Source organism: Brachypodium distachyon, chromosome 2 (genome assembly GCF_000005505.3).
Source record: "Brachypodium distachyon strain Bd21 chromosome 2, Brachypodium_distachyon_v3.0, whole genome shotgun sequence".
Classification (NCBI taxonomy): domain Eukaryota; kingdom Viridiplantae; phylum Streptophyta; class Magnoliopsida; order Poales; family Poaceae; genus Brachypodium; species Brachypodium distachyon.
The window spans coordinates 4,478,746-4,501,522 of record NC_016132.3 but is presented as its reverse complement, the minus strand read 5'-3'; the positions used below and the strand labels follow the sequence as shown (position 1 = coordinate 4,501,522).

At 43.6% G+C, this 22,777-nt stretch overlaps 2 protein-coding genes and 1 long non-coding RNA gene across 8 annotated transcripts; 1 reads left to right on the top strand and 2 right to left on the bottom strand.

Moving 5' to 3' along the window:
* Window positions 1-146: 146 nt before the first annotated feature.
* LOC100824274 (DEAD-box ATP-dependent RNA helicase 20) lies at window positions 147-7,384 on the top strand. 3 transcript variants are annotated; one of them, XM_024458606.1, is made up of 10 exons: window positions 147-402; window positions 478-725; window positions 2,581-2,760; window positions 2,857-3,018; window positions 3,093-3,247; window positions 3,552-3,644; window positions 3,736-3,821; window positions 3,910-4,136; window positions 4,222-4,455; window positions 6,767-7,384. In XM_024458606.1, exons 1-10 carry the CDS (start codon window positions 347-349, stop codon window positions 7,132-7,134), a joined length of 1,809 nt encoding a protein of 602 aa, XP_024314374.1. In that variant the 5' UTR covers window positions 147-346; the 3' UTR covers window positions 7,135-7,384. The 3 variants fall into 3 exon arrangements, with proteins under 3 accessions (XP_024314374.1, XP_024314375.1, XP_003564953.1); XM_024458607.1 differs by lacking the exon at window positions 6,767-7,384 and adding an exon at window positions 5,474-5,654 and having other exon boundaries at window positions 149-402; XM_003564905.4 differs by lacking the exon at window positions 6,767-7,384 and adding an exon at window positions 4,606-4,855 and having other exon boundaries at window positions 150-402.
* On the bottom strand, window positions 7,215-13,616 carry LOC100837364 (cytochrome P450 90D2). Its single transcript, XM_003565411.4, has 8 exons — window positions 12,994-13,616; window positions 12,463-12,799; window positions 11,541-11,690; window positions 11,091-11,354; window positions 9,732-9,821; window positions 9,445-9,630; window positions 9,084-9,208; window positions 7,215-7,719 (listed from the first exon to the last, which is right to left on the bottom strand). Exons 1-8 carry the CDS (start codon window positions 13,248-13,250, stop codon window positions 7,614-7,616), a joined length of 1,515 nt encoding a protein of 504 aa, XP_003565459.1. The 5' UTR covers window positions 13,251-13,616; the 3' UTR covers window positions 7,215-7,613.
* A 2,937-nt stretch (window positions 13,617-16,553) lies between these two features.
* Window positions 16,554-22,512, bottom strand: LOC106866196. Of its 4 annotated transcripts, none has more exons than XR_002963048.1 (4): window positions 20,335-22,512; window positions 19,532-19,599; window positions 19,256-19,439; window positions 16,554-18,244 (listed from the first exon to the last, which is right to left on the bottom strand). It is a non-coding gene; the product is annotated as an uncharacterized LOC106866196 (long non-coding RNA). The 4 variants fall into 4 exon arrangements; XR_002963049.1 differs by having other exon boundaries at window positions 20,341-22,512; XR_002963047.1 differs by having other exon boundaries at window positions 19,532-20,499; window positions 21,853-22,512.
* Between the last annotated feature and the right edge of the window lie 265 nt (window positions 22,513-22,777).

Here is a 22,777-nt window from a genome sequence, read left to right as displayed (position 1 = left end):
GGTCCATCCTGACTCCTCTACCTAGAAAGAGAGACGTATATTTGTAGAGCACGTTAGATGACTTGAGTTACGTATTAAAAGAAGTACGTCTTCACAGTGGGAAAGCTGGATTACTCCATTCAGAATAACGCAAGCGGTGCTCTAGCTCTTCTGTTGAACTCGCCGCCGCTGCTTCGCTTCCAATTCGTTCGATTCGCCTCCGCCGTTTGCGTGCTTGCTTGCTGGCTCGCTTCTTCTCGGCCCAAAACCTCACGCGCCGAGTCGAGCTCACCACCACATCGGCGGCTCCCCTACCCACCGGAGCAGAGCCCCCTCCACCTCTCGCCGCTAAACCCTAGCCGCCGCCATGAGCCGCTTCGACGGCCGTGCGGCGGACCAGGGCTCCTACCGCGACCGCCGCAGGTAACCCGCTCAACTCTAAACCCTAAGGCCGGTTCTAGTTCCGGTCCGTTGCTTATTCTGCCTCGTGGTTTGCAGTGAGGGGGCGTTCGGAGGCGGGACGAGGGCGTTCGCGCCGCCGAGTAGAGCGGATGCTGATGCCGCGGCGGCCGCGGCGGAGCTGGACGGGCTGCCGCGGTTCGAGAAGAACTTCTATGTGGAGGTGCCCTCCGTGGCCGGCATGACGGCGGACGAGGTCGAGGCGTATCGCCGCCGCCGGGAGATCACTGTTGATGGCCACGACGTGCCTAAACCCGTGTGTGACTTCCGCGATGTTGGCTTCCCAGGTTAGTTAGTTGCTGTTGTGCTGCCGGCTTCACAAATTGGATATAGAATCAGGAGGGAATGTGATCAGTTCGTCTGTTTTGTAGCATCTCTGTTGAGTTAGTTCAAATAGAATGGCGTGAACATCTTCATTCGGCAGCGTGTCTCATTACCTTGCATTTCACTGGTCATGACACCACACTCTGAAGGTGTGCCATTAAAGAACCTAGATGCAATTCAAGCAAATAGTCTCATGCCACTGGGCTGAGTTGGTACCTGTTAGCGAGCTGATTGGAAAAAGGCATATCCTATTAAGCAGTGGTTCCCGATGAATGCCACATTATAGCTAGTTTCTCCCCTTGAAGTATGAGGCTATGAGCACTAGCTAGCCAGCTCTTAAGTCCCTTATTGCAAGGGCATACAACTTATACTGAAATTTCGGTTCATATTTGCAGCAGGTTAAGTGCACTTGAGTTAACTGATGAACAACTTGTTGCATAGCTAAAATAGGAAGTACCGCTTAAACGCATTTTTGTGAAAATTTACTTCCCACCCTCACCCATGCGCACCAAATAGTTGTACTGCTGCATTTTGAATTATGTTGCCATTTCATTATTCTTGTAGGGTAAGCTTCCTATCATGTTATCATTGCCTAGCTATCGTAAGTCGTAACAGCCACTAACAATTTTGTTCGTACTTTAGCTATCCTACTAGCTGTTCCAAAGCAATTCCATCTGGAGCACTAACCTCAGTATCTACTGCCATCATATTATGTGTCCTAACATCTTGTGGTGCGTTCCAATGGATTTATTGAACAAAACGAGAGCTCTTCTTAGATGTAGCTATTCCTTTGTTTTCTTATGGGAGATGAGAGCTACGTTTATAACTTTATATGTGCATTTATCATTGATAATCGGGTAGAAACCTGGTTAGATGAGAAAAAAATGAGTGTTAAACGAAATGTTCTTTTTCTCAGCTACATGTTGATCTTGAACAAACCACCTTTGCTATTTATTAACTGGTGCTTAACAAAATGGGGGTGGCGGGATTCATGAGACATGGCTATTGACGAAAGAATAAAATGATGAATACATGAGGGAGACAGATGTTTGCTAACATGACCACAATTTAAGCATGCATTCTTTTTATTAGACCCTACAGTCAAGTAAACTTTAGATGAAGAAGTACCAGACCGGGATTCTGTAGAAAAATCTAGGTAGGGAAAAACATAAAGTTGACCAGTTTTTTTTTGTTGTACTGACTATACTGACTTGTAAGTGGTAACTATATTACTAGGGCTTAGCACCTGCCAGGCTGCCAATGCTAGTTATCTTGCATGAATTCCTTTCTTACATCAATTCCTGTATGTAAGGGACTACATGTGTGGGTAATCAACAATAGATATTAGGATATAGTAAGACTGGATATGCTGCTCTGCTATGTCCCAGACTCCCAGTCACTGCACTTATTTACAGAATTTTAGATTCATTCCTTTAAAGATACTTGAGTTATGTATAACCTGGCCACAGCAGGTATGGTTGATTAATTAAAAAGCAAAATAGTATCTAGTCCTTTTCTGTGAACTAGAGAATTTCATGGTCCTCACATTAACATCAGCAAGCTCATGCCTCAGGAGTAAATGGTATCACCATATCATGATACCCTTTGATATCTACCTGGCTGTTTTTTTCTCCACCTATATTCTTAAAGTTGCATTCGTTTGGTATAAAAATGGGCGGTGCTCTTCTGCTGTAGGAAAAGAAAAATAATGCTCTCTGTAGGTACATGCATCATTACATGTTTGTTTGTGCGCTCTTAGCTTTAATATCGTACAACCTTGATTTCACTTTCCTAAGATGCTTCACTTTTGTTCTGCAGAATATGTGTTGCAAGAGATCACCAAAGCTGGATTTGTAGAACCTACCCCTATCCAATCACAAGGTTGGCCAATGGCACTGAAGGGGCGTGATCTTATTGGTATTGCTGAAACAGGATCTGGGAAAACACTTGCTTATCTTTTACCTGCCATTGTTCATGTTAATGCTCAACCTATTCTAGGTACGAATATGTTTCTTATATCTTGACTTACTCTCTGGAATTATTTTGAGTAATAACCTAAAGATTGTACAACTAATACGTCCTTTGTTATTCAAGCTCCTGGTGATGGTCCAATTGTTCTAGTGTTAGCGCCTACACGTGAACTTGCTGTTCAGATACAGCAGGAGACAACAAAATTTGGTGCATCATCAAAGATAAAAAGCACATGCATATATGGTGGTGTCCCCAAAGGTCCTCAAGTTCGAGATCTTCAAAAAGGTTCTTTTCCTCTTTCTCTCCTTCCTCCCTTCCTCACTCATTACTGCTCTGATTTCCTATGCTTTCCATGTCAGGTGTTGAAATTGTTATAGCCACGCCAGGAAGACTAATTGATATGATTGAATCACATCATACAAATTTGCGGAGGGTCACTTACCTTGTTCTAGATGAGGCAGATCGGATGCTAGACATGGGTTTTGAACCTCAGATTAAGAAAATTGTTTCTCAGGTACACCCCTTCTCATAGAACACATTTTGTTGCATTTTCTAATTGATTCTCTTTTCCCTCCACCTCCCTGTCCCAGCTTAATGAGTCGATATGCAAATCATTGCTCTGATATTGTGTCTTTGATATATGCTTTTGTTGTACTTGTAGGCAATGTCACTATGAATTTAGTTGTTATGATGAGGTTGTCAATTTATTTAATCAAATTTAGCATATAAGTCAACAATGTTCATCAATGTTAGCATTGGATTCACTGTAACCTGGAAACTATAGAAAATTGATGTCAAAGGAATATCTACTGTTTCAGATTCGTCCAGATCGCCAAACACTTTATTGGAGTGCTACCTGGCCAAAGGAAGTTGAACAGCTAGCAAGGAATTTCCTTTTTGACCCTTACAAGGTATATTAGGCCACAAATCATTCTGCTAGTGGATTAACATGTACTTCCAGATGTGTTGCATGTGAGCAGATTGCAATTTAACATGATGCAGGTTATAATTGGTTCTGAAGAACTGAAAGCTAATCATGCAATTTGTCAGTACGTGGAGATATTATCTGAGAGTCAGAAGTATAACAAGTAGGATTCCTATTACTTTATTTGTTACTTAATGTGTACTCTAATAATGCATAGATGGTTCCTTGATGATGAATCACTCTGATACAAGGTTGGTAAATCTACTGGAGGATATAATGGATGGCAGCCGTATTTTAATATTTATGGACACCAAGAAAGGATGTGACCAAATCACTAGACAGCTTCGGATGGATGGTTGGCCTGCTCTATCTATCCATGGTGACAAGAGCCAGGCAGAAAGGGATTGGGTTCTTTCTGAATTTAAGTCGGGGAAAAGCCCTATTATGACAGCTACTGATGTAGCTGCTCGAGGCTTAGGTATACAGAATTTTTTACAGATACAATAAGATGTAAATTATGTTATACAGGGAAAACTAATGTGCGTTCTTTACCTGGCAAACAGATGTTAAGGATGTTAAATATGTCATTAACTATGACTTTCCCGGTTCACTTGAGGATTATGTTCATCGCATTGGTCGAACTGGCAGAGCTGGAGCAACAGGAACAGCTTACACCTTTTTCACGGCTGCTAACGCCAGATTTGCCAAGGATCTTATTAATATTTTAGTTGAAGCTGGACAAAAGGTCAGCCCTGAATTAGCTAATATGGGCCGTGGTGCACCACCCCCCTCTCTAGGTAAGTGTCCTGTTCGATTACTCTTTTTCAAGATATACAAATTTGCTTATTTTCTGTTCTGCACCCTTCATCTTTTGCGCCCAAGATATCGTTGAATCTTGAAAAGCAGCTTAATGAATTGGAAGGTGTGATTATTATCACATTTTGCAGGTTATCGTGATAGATATAGAGGACATGGAGGTGGTCGGTCATGGAACTGACATTAAAATATTTAATTTAATTGTTGCAAAGAGCGATATTTGACCTTACTTTGTGGATGTTTATGTACTGCCCGCTCAATGAATATTTTGGCTACTGTCCTGGAAAGGTGTATTTATATACTTTACCTTGTTGCTATGACCGAAACAGTTTCACCCATTTTGTCTAATAGCTAGAAATGTGACACAATCTTGCAATTTCATTAGAGAACAGCCCAGTTCTCAGTAACTCATAATTTTGTTCCATCCTTGTCCAAACGAAACCTATTTTGTGTCCACAACAAAATTGGAATGATGTCCTTGTTGTGTTGTCAGCTGGAACCTGGAATGGAGTTTCTTCCAGTTGGGCAGTAGGATATTTTTCCTTGTACCCTATTCGGTTTGAAGGAATCTCATAGGAATTTTACAGGATTTCAACCCTTCGGAATTTTTCTTATGTGCAGCATTCGTTTTATAGAATGGAAGTGTTAGATTCTTAAGGAATTAGGCCAATTTGGACTCAATCCTAAGGATTTTAAGCCTAGGAATGGGACTTAAAAGTTATGTCCCATAGTCTTTTTTTCTTTAGATTTTACATGGATGTGTCGTGAGTACATGCCCTACATGAAATTGCAGTGTGAATTAGCTGGTGATGTGTCCACATCTTCGTTAGTACCATCTTCAGCTTCTCACCAGCTTTTGCTGTACTCATCCAAGATCTTGTGGTAAATAAGGATCTGCCAAAGCAATGGATTTGTGGTCCTTGCTGCTGTTGCATATCTGATACATCTGTCATTTGGAGTTATCTATCATGATACCTGAAAACTGGTTTTTGTTTCTAGGAAGGGACTCTTGTTGTAGCGTGGTCCATGATCACTTTGTTGCCACTGTTTCTTTTCCACGCCAACCATTTACCACTATCCTATGAGGTGACTTATCAGTTGTGAAGTTACCAGTTAGATATATATGTATGTACTCAGTATATTACTGCTGCCACATGCCCAAAATCTTTGCTAGGTGCTATATCCAAGTTACTCTTCTTGTAAATGATTTCTATTCTGTTTCCATCTTCAGTATTTGCATTAAGCTACTTGTGTTTCAAAAGAACATAATATCTTTGGTTATAATTTGGTATTTAGTTTATACATTTCTGGTCTTATCTGGAATGTGAATTCCTTTCTATGTACTAGAATTGCGGAAATCTCGTTGAGCTCATTTGTCCTGCAAGTACCCACCTACCATGTTTCTTCAGTTCATTGTGCTTGCTTCAGTTCCTGAGCCTGCTGTTTCACTGTTCTGTTGGCATTGTAGCGACCATGTTATGCTCTCGTTTTGTTTCTTCCGAAGTGTATCTATGCTGCGGGATTGCCCTGAATTAGTTCGGCTGCAATGAGCCAACCTACTAGATTTTGTGCTTCAACGTTTCTTGTTTCAAATACTACAAGTTCGCAGGGAAATCCACAGAACCTGGAGGAAGATTAAGTAAATCTTGTGCATGCTAGTAGAGATAATACTATCAAGTTTGCGAAGCCATCTTTTGGTTGCTCCTAATACGAAAACCTGGCAGTCTTTCCAAAAGGGTGGGAGTCTGGCCATCTGTAACACGGAGCAAACATCGCCACATGCGGCTGGGCCGGTGGTGCGATAGAAATAAACGTGGTTTGCACAAGGCATGATCTGCCCCTTGTGTTCCCAAAAGCTCATACCATTAGTCATAGCCGGGCACACCGGGGATGAGCTGCAGTAGAGGCCCGGGCCAGCCAGATTGTAGCCGATGGTGATTCGATCTGGCCTAGGATCCTGCTTTGAAAGCAACTGTATACTTTTTTCGCGATTCTTGTGTTCTAAACAAACCCTTCGTTGGCGAGGGGAAGACGGAGACTCATCGCGATAAGGAAAGAACAGGCACTGGTTCTGGTATAACAGTACGTGCTTTTTAGCCTCGTAAAGTAGACATAAATCTAGATTGAAGATAAGAGGAATTTTTGATCTTGAGATATAGTGGAGTATTATGCTTGGCAAGTTGAACCGACTCTCGATGCCATATTCCTTCCCCTCATGAAAGCATTCCCAGAAATATCCAGTTCCTTTCTCCTTTCCTGCAGTAGTAAGGTGACACTTACGTTTCTTTGCAGCTACAACTGATGACATCTTAATGGAAATGGAGTTCCCAAAGAACTCATTCGTCAGCACTGCCCGTCCATCCATCATCTTCATATGGACCTCTATCTCTAGGCCCTATATATGCTTCCCCAGCTCCAGTGCAAAGCAGATACAGATGCAGGTGCACGCCCACCACACCATGCCCCAGCTTTCCAGTGGTCTCAAGTCCTATCAGCCTTTCAATTCATCATTCGCAGAGGTTGTGGACCAGACCACCAGATGGAAAATGTATCCATGCATCATGCATGCACACATGACAATATATCTATCCTCTTCCTTGTCGCATTTTTTGGGTGCCGACTCTGCTTGTGAATATAAGTATACTGGAGTACTACGGTGAATACTGAATACTACTACAACTACTGCTGTAGCACAAACCATCATCAATCCTCAGCTATATATATGATGAACCAGTGACAGTGAGCGGTAGCTAGCTACTCCTTCCCATCCTAAATTGTTGTCAAAATATTACATGTATCTAGACGTCTTTTAAGAATAGATACATTCATATTTAAACAAATTTGAGTCAAGAATTTAGAATCAGAGGGGAGTAGTATTTAATGCTAATTAAGCTCCCTATAGCTACACATCATTCTCGCCTACAACACTTCTGTACACATACCTATGTACAACTACCTCCATGCTGAAGCCAGCCAGGCCAGCTGGCCAACACATTTCGCCTGGACCAATGCTTAATCCAGAGCTTGGCTCTTTGGAGGATCCTTCGATCTTGCTATGAATACCATATATAACACGTACTTATAGCAGCTTGACCTGGCCATATATATCTAGCTTGACCTGATTGCATATACAGCTAGGTTAACCTGCATGCAATATTTTGTCTTTGCTGGTGACCCTGATGGGCATGCCTCCCTTGAGGCGCACGGTGGGGAAGTTGACGATGTGGTCCTCCTCGGCCACCCACCTGCATCCATGCATGCATTTCATTATTCCGACGTCATTGTCATGCAACAAATTAATTTAACACACGGATGCATGCATGCGAGACGGGATCGATCTCGCCGTCTGCCACACGATGCGCATCTCGGAGCTAGTCAGCTGTTTTTATTGCAGTAGCGGCCGCCACTGGCATATAAGCAAACATATATATTTTTTTGAACCGGAGATATAAGCAAACATATGGAGTACAGTAGTGGAGTATACTTAAGTATGCATCTAGTACGTACGCGTCTTTGATGGGTGCAACTGTTTACATATGCAACCAATGCATGCAGATCGATGCAACGCGTCCTGCATAAATATGTGTGACCACGCGGCAGACGGCAGATTCGCAACCAAGTCGATATCGTATTCGGTTCATATACTATGGGCAAAGACCAAGGTGAGAAATGCAAGAGTTTCATAGTAGCGTTACTGTATTTTTTAGAAGGAAAGGACCATTTTGTATAACAGTATTCGAGTAGTACTCCTTTTTCAGAGTGATTCCCTCGTGGGGCGTCTATAGATAAACTACAAACGAGAGATCATCACGCCGTGCCGTGCGGTGCCGCGGCGCCATGCCCTGGCTCGCGCGTACGTAGATGCGCTGACCGACTGGTCAAGGGGCATGCATGCGCATGCGCGCGCATATTTTATTGGGTTTTTTGAGCTCACAATCACCGACCGGACCAGACACAGAGCATGTCATCGATCCGATCCGACCGGTCGAGCCTATCTGGGTTGGACTTGGGTCGGGACGCCATCCATCAAACCAACCGTCACATTCATGTCGCCTAACTTTACCCTATACGTAGAGTAGTGTAGTCGGCGCGCGGTACATGCACATATATGCATGGTGGCCGTACGTGTCGGCATGTGCGTGCACGTGTGGCCCCACGTAACGCGCCAACGGACCCCCACTAATAGGCCGTGCAGTGTGTGTACGTAGTCATAGTGCGTAGTGTGGTGTAGGGGTCCCTTGGCTTTGGCCTGGCTGGACCTCCCTAGCTATAGCTATAGCTATAGGTTTCTTTCATCTGCCACCTTGATCTACTGGCATGGCAAAGATCGAAGATCCAAACCCCGCTTCACAAAATTACTGACCCGCCCGTTCGACCTCATCACTTTCATTAATTCCTTTTTGTTGCTTTTGGTAAAGGAAAAGAAGTTCTATCCAGTTCCGAACAGAGAATGACTCAAACCTAGTTAACTCACAATGTTTGTGTGTGAGCGATCTTGACCATGTATGCAAATGAACAATTAGTGGATTCCAAGGACCAGGGCACGACGACGTTGCATGCATACAGACTGACTAACAATACGGGAGGAGTGAGACGTAGTGATCCATACCTGAAGCTGGTGACCAAGTGGTGGAGAAAGATGGAAGCTTCCAGCCTGGCCAGATCCAGGCCTGGGCACAACCTCTGCCCACCACCAAAAGGGGTGAAGCTGCTGGTGCTCATCATGTCCTTCTCCTGTTGATTGATTTGTTCGCCAATTAACACATTATTAGGTTTCCTCGAATCTAATTGATCGATGATAAGCTTCAACAAGTAGTGCCCCACCATTTTCCATCGTTATGCATCTTCTTTCCTACGTTACCTATGCTAGGAGTCCCACTCATTAAACCCCGGCCCTCTATTGTGCTGGTGTTGCCTAAAGGAGTAGCAATCGGATGAACACCACTACCAAATGTGGGGCTCCTTCTTACCTTCCACCTCCATGGGTTGAACTTGTAGGGATCCTCGTAGAGCGTGTCGTCGAGGTGGACCGACCGGAAGTACACGAACACGCACCACCCTTTGGGGATGAGATGTCCCTTCACCTCGACGTCCCGAACCGCCTTGCGCATTATCCCGCTGATGATGTTCCCCATCCGCAACGTCTCTGTTATCACCTACACATATGTACAGCCCCAAAAATGTTTCATTCATGCTAAGTAGTGCAGGTCTGCCTATTGTTGTAAGATGGAAATGGTGGTGATCTTGCAATGCTTACATGTTGTGTGAATGACAAAGACATGTAGTCTGTCCATTGCAAGGTTTCACCCATGTCAGTTTTTCTCCTCTTGAGCTGCATGTTCTCCTCCTGGCACCATCACAATGTTGTTGGTTGTCACCAATCATTGTTGCATCGAATGATTACTGAAATTAAAAATTTCCATTTTCTACCGCAGAAAAATCGAAAAGGCTGCCTAGGCATGTTCTCTTACAGTATCTTGGCACGCAGAGGGTTTCAATGAGTTCATTGTTCACATGGCATCAAAACAGAAACAGAGTCGACACATGAGTAAATTTCTATGCACTGTAGTGCTGTAAATGGAAACTGGTGAATGGCATGATGCTGCTTGTGTGATAGTAGGACATGGTAACTGGGGAACTTTCTTGATGCTGCTGTTGTATTCCAATCTTACAACACATAAATACAAGAAAAAGTTCACTGGCCTTTCTTTCACAGCCAACTGATGAAACTGTATCAGAAACATGCATGTCTGTCTTTGACATAAGAAAAATGCTTGATTAACTTAACCATGTTGTTCTGTGCAGCCTAGTTTTTGACTTTACAAATTGGCCGTACTCATTGTTATCCTATATAGAGTAGTTAGTTGCACATCGCTATCAATTGCACTATATACCTGGACAAATTAGCATTTGCCATCATACCATCAGGTGTCAAATTAAAGCTAGGTGTACAAGAATTAGGTGCCGTGACAATGTCCAAATAAAGCGATTACATAAGTAACAAGATAACTAATGAATCGACCCAAGTAATAGATGGCAGGTCATGGCACTGAAAACTTTGTTTGCGTGAGAAGGTGGCTAATTTTGATGGGGTGTATGTACAGTACCTGATATTAACAATGTTGCACACATATTGTTGTCGCAAAGGTTAGGCTGCACTGTTTTTTAGGCACTAACAACAATTGATAATGCTTAAGGTGACAACAAGAAAGGCATGGACCAAGGTTGGTACGATCCTTTATGGATGCTTTTTATAAACTAAGAGTAGTTTTTTGTTCGGGAGACAGATCCCCTGCCACGAAGGGACTGTTCACATCATAATTCATACACATGCTGCATCTGCTCCTGAAAAGAAAATCCATGCGTCTGACAAAAAAAAGAAACAAGGTTTCATGTTGTTGGCTTGTTGCCTGAGTAACAACAGTGATTCAAATTTGTTCGGTCAGGTTCTCTGGCTCAGGGTTTTCGGATTCAGAAGTCTGAAGCTAACTACAGTTCTAAGAAATTTCCATCCAAATGCATGCTTAATTTGCGTGTCATAGTTCTAAGCTAACGACGCAATGGCAATTGTAATCAGCTGTAATTGCCCATATGAAAACGAAAAGGAATCTAGTACCTCTAGTTGTTGCAAGGCGAGGGGGCACTCGCTGAGGAACTTGATGGCCAGCGTGATGAGCACCGGCACGGAGTCCTCGGCGGGGATCATGAGGTCGATCATGTTGTCGGATATCAGCTCGTCGGTGAGCTCGCCGCTGCCGTCGCCCATCAGCACGTCGATGGCGTCGCGCGGCGCCTCGCCGTCGCCCTCCCCGGCGATGATCCTTTTCCTCCTCTTTTCCTGTATGATCCTCTGTATCAGCCTGGCCATCCTCTTTTTGGCCTGTCCATAATAGCAGGAGTGCACAGAGAGCGGCAGACAGAGGCGTGTCAAACAGAAGGAACAAAGAAAGGCTCATAATAAAATCTTGGCAATGGCATGGCATGCAGATGCAGTGGCAGCGAGCGATGCTGATGATAGCTTTTGGGCTGCCAGATTTGCAGACGAGAGGGGGGATAGAGGGGGTACCTGGAGGGATCTATAGAGCCTAGTCCCTGGCAGCTTAATGGGAAGGGACATGAGTCCGACAATAAATTCCTGGAATTGCTGCTTGAGCTGCTGCATCTCCGGCCCTGCCTCCAGCCCGATCAGACCCCTCACCAGGATTTCGAACACTATCTGCAAATTCACAGACCACACCAGACCAGACCACATTCATTCATTTGCTCAATCCTGCTGGCTAGCCAGTGTAATCCACAAGACAGAATACAAATACAATACTCTCCTACTACTATCATCTGGAATCGTCGTTTTTCTTCTTCTAATGTGAACCTGTAAGTTGCCGTTTCGTGCTTGAAATGCAGAGACGTTACGAAGAACAGCACTCGGTTTCACATGGACTGTGTACCGGCGCCACTGTACTGTATACAATTTTGACAAGATGAGATATGTACCGGTATAGTAAAAAATTTCGCTTGCCGGTAATCCAATCCTAGCTAGTGTGGGCCCCACAGGAGGGGGGTAGGGAGGGGACGGGGGTGGTGTCCATGTCTGTCCGTGTGTGTGGAATTGAATGTGGGGAGGGGAGAGAGAACATCAGAACACAAGGTAGGCAAGCCCCCTCCCACAATCTCATCAAGATACACCACACTCCACACCCGCACAGTCACAGACCTGTTCCTTTCGGAATGGCCTTCCTTCCCAATCCCATGTGGTGACACGGCGCCGCACGTGTGCACGCACGCCCGTGTGTGCGTGCGCGCGCCATACCACCACGGCTACTACTTGCGGCAAATCCATCCCGATTCTCTCCTTTTTCCCTCTGTCTGACGCATGCGTGCAGACAGACACGTCGTCGTACCTAGAGCTAAGCTAAGCTAGAAGAGCCACGGCCAAGAGAGAGCGCGAGTAATATCAAACAATTGTGTGTGAGCACGAACGTTAAGCGTACCGTCTTGGCGTGGTCCTGGATGCGGAGGCGCGCGCCGGGGCCCTGGGCGCGCCAGGCGGCGAGGGCCGGGGCCAGGCGGCGCTGCATGTCGGCGGTGACCTGCCGCTTGAGCCGGGGCGACTTGAAGAAGGCCCCCGCCAGGCCGTGGACGCGGCGCTGGAGGCTGCCGTTGATGAGGAGGATGGAGGACTTGCCCATGAGCTCCGTGAGCGAGCGCGGGTACCAGGGCACGAAGGCGCGCGCGTCGCTCTGCAGCACGGCCCGGCTCACCTCCGCGTCCGCGCTCACCACCGTCGCCGCCCCGAACAGGTGCGACCGGAACACCGCGCTCCCGTGCCTGCCATGCCGTGCGTGCATACATGGTTATGATGGTTGCCAGGAAGTCGTAGTAATTAGAGCCACAGTCAGCGCGCGTCCAGCTCGATCGGCATGCCGTGCCATGGCATGACATGGCATCGATGGACGCGCACGGCCCGGCACTGACTGCCGCAGAGAGAAGTAGAGCGCGGATTGTTGGATTAGTTTGCTTACCGGAGGCGGCGCTTGTCGACGAAGGACTCGGGTTGTGGGGAGTAGGCGCAGGAGACGAAGTCCAGCGTCTCGCCCACGAGCGGCCACCCGAAGCTGCCGGGCGGGAGCCGCGCCTCAGTCTTCATCCGTCTTCTCCTCGCCATGAACGGCAGTAGCCTCAAACACAGCAGCCACACGGCGGCGATGGCCAGGAGCGCCACGGCGGCCGCGCACGACGACGGCGCCGGCCAAGGAACGGCTGCGAGGAGAGCGGACATCTCGATCGACGGCCTCAGAGGTTTTGCTGCTGCTGCTGCACTGTTAGTCGTGGTGCGCGCCTTCTGAATGGCGGCGTAGTGGACTGGAGGTGGAGCGAGGCGACTACGAGAGGACGAGAGTGGAGGAAGAGGATCGGAGGAATGAGGCAACTTATAAGTAGCTAGCCAGCGAGTGAGTGGGAGTCAATTCGCAAGTGCAAAAGTACAGGACGAAGGGAGAATTCTTTTAAAAAATGTACTCCCTCGGATCTTAAATTAAACAAAAACATTGAGTATATGATTTCTTTGTATAGTCCCCACGTCTATCATTGTATGTCGTGGCACAGTGGTACTGAGCAGGACTACTACTCCTACGGACGGAGTATATTTTTCTATATCCCCGGCCGAACCGATTGCTGGATGAGTGATGGCTGATACTCACCTCCTCGTGTGCACGTGTGGAGCCCATGCTCATGAAAGGGAGAGGTAGGCGCTCCGCGCAGGGGAAGGATATTGTTGAATTTTTTGTTATTTTGGCCCTTTGTTCAGAACAATTGACAAAAATGACCTTTTTCAAATCGAATGGCAAAAATGGTCCGGCGAAAAGCTGAAAAACGACAGGTATGACCTTTCGCCATCTTGGTCGATCACCCGACCTTCGCGCCAACTGGGATGGCAGAAGCCGGGATCTTCTGCTAGGAAAAAAGTGCTTTTCGCCAACTCAATTGGCAAAGAGTCACATGCATCGCTTTTAGGGCTTTTCGCTAAGCCATTTTTAGCATTCAGTTTGAAAGGAGGCCATTTTTGTCAATTGAGTTGGGCAAAGGGCCAAAAGAGCAAAAAATTCCTCTTTTATTGTGCCCTTCCAAACTTTTTATTTTTTTGCAAGAGGAAATCAATGATTAAAAAAAAGACATATTGGCTAGAACAAAAAAAAATCATGTAAGGGCTCTCATAATGCAAGGATCTAGAATTATGAATTTATGATTAAGCATGAACACATTTCATTTCATCATTTATGCATTATAAGAATAGCTAAGAAACAAAAATAATAATAGTTAAACACCGAAATAGAAACTAAATAAAACCTTGGTTGTGAACTCAAGCTCACATTGTATGAGATGAGCCTTTTCAATTCTTCAGCAATTTTAATTTTTTTGGATGCCCAAGTAATTGTTTTACATTGAAAGGCTAGAATTGAGCATATTCAAATTGGAAACATTCTTGGCATCACCATGAAAAAGGAGCTCAAATATGATTTTTGGGGAATTTTAGAAAAGGTACTTATATTTCATTTTAGAGTCTACATGTAAGCAAGCTTGACATTTTTTTTTCTTCCAAGTCAGCCATTTTACCACCTCACCTTGCATTGTGTCATCGGGTGTTAGCTGACCGAACACTAGCGTCTTTGACCGTCTTGAACGTAGGATTGGTGGTCAACCCCAAGGGTGGCAGCACATTGATTGAGCAATTCAAACGAAGCAACTTTAGAAAAAAGATTTTTTGCTACCGAGAGTGGAGACCAAGTTCTAGAACAGAGTGATATGACCTAACCCAGGTAGCAAAAAGATTCCTAGCGTGGTAGGCTAGCAGCACTCTACTCCAGCTAGGCTTTATCTCTTCAGGAAATGAAGCACTCCTAATCTTAGACTAGGCCATGCTGTCGCGTGTAACGACAAATTTGTACACGGGGTTGAGTGAGATTTCTCCTATCCTTGACTGTGGCTGTGCACACGTTTGGTCTGATAAAGGGTTGCAAATGCAATCCTGCCACATCGCTGTCTGCTGCTGACAATAGATTTTTAGCTTGGGGCAGTACTTTTTATTAACACGACTGAGTACGATCTGATTTCTCAGGACAAATCAGACGCCAGAACAACTCCAACCTCGATGTGAAAGTATCGGGTAAGTCAAACCTTTTGTTGCTCAGGAATAATCAATGATAAAAAAAAATTATGTCCATACATAGCTTATTTCTCCAATTTCAGCCTTCCCTCATGCTCCATGCCGATACAGAATAGTCAGGAAACCCAAACGCAAAAGCATGACGCGCAATCATGGATACACCATGTTGGTGCATATGTCATTTGATCATGAGTTTTTGCTCTTTGAACTCCATAAGAAAATTAAACGAAGACGACCCCACGGGGAATTTCACGCAATAAACATTACACCACAATACAGTAGATCAAAAAGAACACCCCAATTGTTTTGTAGATAAACGATCGGAACAGCTGCGATGAATCATTGCGCAGTTTGATTCAACTCCTTTCGGCCGGATTTTTTTCTAAACAAAAAGTTTAAGTAGGCATGTTTTTCAGGGAATTAACTAGGCATCCTTTGACGGATGGAGATATGGCATAGCCGCACGGGTGCGGGGTCTAAACTGAATACATGCTTATTTAACTACTCCGAGCAAATTTGCAAACTTTTGCGGATATGCTCATGAATGCTGAACTTACACTACCTATGTATTGGATTCTACGATCAAGTGCATTCAACGTGAGGAGTACAGAAGGAAGATTAATTATAACAGTTGAGAAGATCGATACTCACCCCGTTCCATGAAAACAAAACCCTTCCGTGTAACTCTAACAGAGGTGCTGCTTCTAATGGGTTTGGTGCAAGTGCAACTCAGGCTCAGACGAAACACCGTGGTCTCTACCCTGCATGCACCTCCAAAACAAGGACAAATTCTTTATTCGTCACTCCAGAACAATGATATCCAAGTTTTGCAACACTCATCTCACTGACATGATGGTCCGGGGGTCATGTTGCAATTGACTCACTTCCTAGAACAGAACTGGTGGGAGCGGCAGAAACCCAAATACTCCCAAAACAAACAAACACGGCATTGGTGCATCACATCATGTGGTAGTGGTACCAGATTGCTTAGATCTAAGAGGTTTTCTTCAGACAGAAGAGAGAGCGACTAGTGTTTGGTTGAGATCATGAAATGGAATGTAATGGAATGGTTCCAAAAGCTGAAATGATTCATGTGTTTGGTTCTTGGAACACAGAGAAGTGGAATGGAACCACATGGTTCCTCAAAAAGGAATATTTTCTCAATATGACTGACCATCTCATTCCTACATTTGAATGAGTTGGTTCCAAGTGGAAGCAGTGATTTAAGTGTTTGGTTCCTAAGATATAGAAAAGTAGAACCGTTTCATTCCATTCCATTCCATCTCGCTCTGGAACAAACACTAGCTAATTTCCATTTTTGAGAGAATAGCGCTGATCTTCGCAAAAAAGAAAGAGAGAATAGCGCTGATAATAACCCAACAATTAGCAAGAGAACAGGCAGAGACCGCAACGGCAAGAACTTGACAACAGTGGTAGTGGTACCAGATTGCCAGTAACCACGGCTAATCCGCGTCGCACATGCCTTCGTTCATCCGGCTCCGGCACCGGCACGTCATCAGGACCGGATTGGCAAACGCACGCACTATGTGGAGCACACCATCGGCAGGAATGGCAGTACTCTTGCTTCCGACAATATTCTAGAGCCGAAAGCGAGATCCTCTCGGGAATATGGCACACCGGTCGGAAAATTAAGACGGTGTTCTGAGTTGAAGTGGATTACGATAGTTTATATGATCTCTCAAAAAAAACCGATAGTTTATATGATCAACTTTTACATATTTTTCGATTAGCTAACCATGTTTTCTTATTTTCACAACTATGTTAACACAAAAGATTAGGAAATAAGTTCAGCAATGCAAAATGAATCTAACTAGTGTCGGCGTGGGAGTGCGTACCTCACAACCAAGTCCGACATGGGCACGGTGCGGCCGGGTGCCTCCAAAAATGCAAAACTTTACCATATAAGAGTAGTAATAGTACTCTGCCGGCTAAAGACCAAAAATACCAAAGCCCATAGCTGATAGTTGCATCACCGCCACAAGACCTAATCATCCAAAAATCTAATCCCACTTATAGGAAAACGTCATGGCATATAGCGTAGATCGCTATGTTTGCAGCACCTAATCATCTAAAATCTAATCCTCCCTATGTTTGCAGCACCGCAGGCCACACCAATATCCACAAGACCTAAGCATCAAAAATCTAATCCTTACAACATAGTCCACCTAGATCGCCCACAGAACTTTGTATTGTACTCTCTCTGTTTCATAAAGATTGGGACGGATTTAAACTAGATCTAGTTTAAAGCCGTGACAATCTTTATGAAACGGATGGAGTAGTATTTTGCAAATTTGAGCTTCTCTGTTAAATCTGCTACTCCCCTAAAACCGTGAAGTGACGCCCCTAAAACCAATTAAAATCATAGATCCACTACTGTTCTCCCTGACATGAGGTGAAAAACACCCTTTGTTCCTGGGGTAGCCCTGGCACTCGGAGTTGCAAATTTGGAGATGGAGTGCCATGGCAGGGCAGCCACAGCCCACCGTATGCGGAACACTTTAAGTTCAGAAATAAAATACATGTAAAAAGACGAGCTTTGCCTTCTTCTGATGGTGTGGTATAAGGCAATGATGTGATGCGACCAAACCACCCCACCCTACCAGAATAATTCACATCACACTCCAATCACTTGACTAATGTTATGAGCAAAAGATGCTTTCCTCTATGTATGTGTCTCTGCCCTGCCATTGCGCTCCTAGGTTAGCTTTGCGTCAGTGATTTGATGGGCTAACACAGCCGCGCAGTATGTAAGTCCTAGTGGGGTCAGGTGATTAGAACCTTTGATTCTGTTTTTAGGGGGGTGCATACCAGAGTCCCCGTTCCTCTTTTTGGAAAAAAAAACTGAATTCCCTGTTCCTTTGTCAATAGTTTCAGCCTGATCTAGCACTCAAATTCATTCATACGTGGAACCTTGTATAGCAAGCATGGTATAAGAACAAAGCAAAGGCTGAAGAGAAACCACCTTGATTTTCTTGGTTGTAGCCAAATGCATTAGGAAGACTGAAACTAAGAGAAATAAGCAATGTCACTTTACCGGAATTTGAAGCTGACTGACGAGGAGAAAGTTCAGATATGGAGGTGGCACGGTTCTGCACAAGAATAGTTCTTTTAGGAAGCTTCGGAACAATTGCTGGTAGTGCATGCCTTTAAATTCAATATATGCAACACACAATTAACAACAAATAATATGAAGTTCAAAGTTTTGGTTCATACACATGGCAACTCTCAGGTGTAGGTGGAATTGGCCCATTTATGGATTGATGGATACCGATCATAAGGTTTCCAAGGAATTTCATATTAAGGTGATGGCAAGTGCCATCTTCATTAATCATTATACCCCAACAACCTTTGGAATATTTTGCTAACTCTAAGTTATCTAACCACTAACAAACAGAACAAGCTAGCAAGATACCTGTATGTATTGAGATACTAATTTGACGATAACTTTGGCAGTATTTTATAAAACGGGACCTTGGCAGTGTTAGTAAAAGAATACAGGAAAGTCACATGCAAAAAACAAAACAGGCCGTCGTGTATGCACAGATGGGCATCACATTGGGATTGAAAAGGCAGGAACAAAAGGAATCAACGAGGGGGTGAGTGCAACAAGGACAAGCGCTGGAACAATATTTCTGGGCAGCAGTAGGCAGTAACCATCAGTAAGCCAAAGACGGATCTCAATAGTGACCTTGCACAGAGCCGTGCTCCTATTGCATGCAGCTGACGAGGACACTGGTGAGTTGCAGTTAGGGCTTTACGAGTGTGGGTACAAGGGACATGAACAGGGGCAAGATGGGCTCGGAGGTTGATGGATCAAGGGCAGGAGCAAAGGATCTCTGTATATGGCAACAGAAGCCAAGTACAAGCCTATTTTCGGTTCTTGGAATGAGTGCCAGAAGATTATCCTGCAGTCTTGCGCAATTATGCACTGCTAGGGTATTTTCTTGTTACCATGGAGCTGGACCTAAACGGTAATGATAAGTATCTGACAGCGCTTTGTGCACTTATGTGCTTGTTAGGTATGAAAGTTATGCTGAACGGCAACCTGTGAAAAGGAGGTAGGGTAACCTTCCTATTATTCAATAGAAGCATTTACTCACCAAAGGATGAATAGAGCAACAGGAGGTTTGGTCCCTTTGGTCATTGGAATTATTGCCTACAGATTAATCTGATGGTAGTTCCTGCAGCTGCTGGCAGTACACCTGTTTCTCCTGGCAAACTGCCACATATCATCACAGCATATCCTCTGTACTGTGAATAAGCATGCACATAATTTAGGGAGCTCTGCAAGAGGAGTGCGAATGGTAAGAATGTAAGACAAAATGAGGAACCTTAAATTGAGCAGAGCCAGGATATCTCAAAGGCACAAGCACTACCTTTCTATTGCAGAAGCAGAAATTAGGCATCGGTGTAGAGAAAATGAAGCATGCAGCGCTTCTTTGTCCTGGTAAACATAAACCATGCAAGGCAATTATGGGTGGAGGTTTGTTTGAACAGCAGCAGAAAAAAAGAAACGGGACAATACTAAATGTAGATTTCTTCAAACTGTGGAACTGATGGTCGTAAAGAAAGGGCCTACACCTCTGTTTGACGGATCTAGTTCATACAGTGGAGCATTTCTAAGGTGAAAGAAAGCATAAACATTAAAATATATGCACATCAATACGGATTAAATAAATTACCAGACAACAAATATTTACAGTGCCTGCATTGCAGAGCCAATAAAAGAGCCTATTAAAACTAACAACTTGGGTGGCAAATGGACCCTCTTTATTTATGGCCCTTACTATTGCACTATTACCATGTAACCGGTCCCTGCAAGGCCATCTTATAATAAGGTCACGTTTGCTAGTATTCATCATTTATCTCCATCTGTTCATGACATAGTTTAGGAGACCAGATTATGGCAGCTCTTGCATACAGGACAGAGGACACCATCCAACTATGTTGAAAGGTCCACTGGATTGTATGTCCATCATGCCCATGCCGGACTGCATTTATCACGGGACTGGAGAGAAATATCAAAATACAGATCCGCTGATTATCAGCCCCACTACGGACATACAGTAATAATGAGATACAGTTAAAACCTAGATAAACAAACGTTGCTTTAGACGGACAGTAACTGTCCACAAGTATATGACTTAAAATGAAGGTGTAGAGAACGGGCCAGAATTACCGGTACCATATCGACCAGTGGTTGATCTTGTGCAGTTGTGCATGCATTTGTGGACAGTATCCATATTATCTCATCAAGATCACTTAGAGGATGATATGGTGATAAAGTTTAAAAACACTTAATCCCAGAATTTTTGGGGAACCTTCGTAACTTCTCTTGTTCACCCTGAACAGATGAAAATACGAGAAACACATCAGCCCAAAAGTAGCACTATTATTTAGCATCCTATTGATGGATCTAATGTGCTTTTAACTGGTATGTTTTTTGGCTAGGAACATTGTAAACTAGCTCAAGAACTTCTCTGTGGTGTCAGTTAAAATTTGTACAACTAGAGAAGGATATCTACGGAGTACTAAAATATGAATGCCTATCTACTTGCTATGAAGGTGCTTTGCTTGCTAAGGCCCTGACTGGTTGCATATGTAAATACAGAACCCAGCACATGCAGTTGAGAAGGGACCGAGCATTAGTCCCAACAAGCATTGCTGTTGCCACCCTGCAGAACGAATTGTGATCGTTAACTTCTGACCAGAAAAACAAATTAATTCGTGAGAATACCTTGCAAGCAGGTCCAAGAGTCAATTAACTCTAGCATGCACAACTACACAAGAGGTTAACAGAGGCCCTTTATGTAGGAAACACTTGTGCATTCAACACTGCCAAGTGAAAGTGTATTCTTCTTGATAAAGTTCTTGATTCAATTTGACTAAACTAGAAAGGTATCTAAGCAGATACTAGCAACCTAGCATTCAGTTTCTCCACAAAACCTCGACCGACAAAAAGAAAACTAAGCAAGAGAAGAAGGAATAATAATGTAAAGCCTTCAAGGCAAACGAGGTGAACAACAAGAAAGCTCTGGTTACAAATAGGAAAGAAAATGGTACAATGCCAAACAGAACTCTGCACACTGCATAGGATGCCCTTCTGAATTAAATAGTGTTAAGGTTTGATGAGCTTGGAACACCCTGCTTCCAAGATAAGGCAGCAGTTAACCCACATTAATGTTGACTAGCAAATGAACCAAGTCACATTTTGAAACTTTCTAAGCAGCTTAACTGTAAAGTTTTCCATAATAAACTTAAGAGAAATAACACAAGAAAAATATTACCAGATTGTGTTAATGGTTCAACAGCATTGAATTTCGAATGTTTCAGCACACTAAAATACTGAAACTACCCTGACTATATCACTCCAAAGTATTTTCAGTTTAGATTGGAGAGAACCTAAGTGTATCAATGGCATTCCAAGTAAGCATTGTGCAATGTGCACTTTACAGATCCTCGTCCTAAACAGCTGGCAAAACTGACAATCTAAAAAAAATATTGTACCGATCATCAACAACAACTTTTAAAACACCCGCAAAAAAAAATTTTAAAGTAAAATACTCCTTCACTTAACCGTATGAAGATCGCAAGTAGAATATTAACTATAAGTTAGGTGCATATGAAGACCTAGCCACCCATATTAACTGATATGTCATTTCAATAAGAATGAGTATGTTCAAGAAAGCATGAGAACCTTTTCGACCTTGAAGAGCTTCTGTCTTTGCACGATTGCATCAAGAAGACAAAGGAACTTCTAGCCACGCAAAGGTAAAAAAAGTTGGCGAATCTAAGGTGGAAATCACCCTCTCTGTGAAAACCCTGTGGAAACCCTGTGTAGAAGTTCTAAAAGGTTGTAAAAAAAATACCATATGTAGGGGATGTCATGTTCTATAAACCTGTAAAATTTCAAGATAAAAAAAATCAAATTTGGAAAATATGGAACTAAGAAGCAGTAAAATGAAGAGAGATACAGTCATTTTTCATGTTTTGTCTTTTCCATATCTTCCGAACGCAGTTTTGGGTTTTGTTTACTTTTCAAATTCTACAGATTTATATAATGTCACCAGACCTGCATATGCTTCTTATTTGAGATTTTTTAGAACTTCACAGGTGATTTCCACATAGTTTTCACGGAGAGGGTGGTTTCCACCTGATACTTAACCACGAAAGGTGACACAAATTAATATAGCTTAACTACTAAGAATAAGCAGTAAACGAAAGAAACGAAGCTTACAGATATACCAACCCCACTTACTTAAGCACACATAAAGCAGTATGTTCATAAAAGAAGTGCTTCATAGAATAAGAAGAAATGAATTGCTGACAATGTTTCTTTGTTTATTTCAACTATATCTAGAAAGTGACAGGCATAACGAAGCAACCATGATGCTACAATAAATTCAAGACAGCTATAGATGTGCAACTGTATGTTCTAGTTTCTCGCATAGTTTTGCAGCCTCACAAATGATGATTCAAGAACTTGGAACAGCAATATTTTTCTTCTGTTCATGGAACAGTACATCCATGCACATATCTGTGACATAAAAAGTAAAAAGGGGTCCAAGAGTAGTATTGGAGGTCCAATGAGGTAAAGACTATTCACTCCTCACTTATTTATT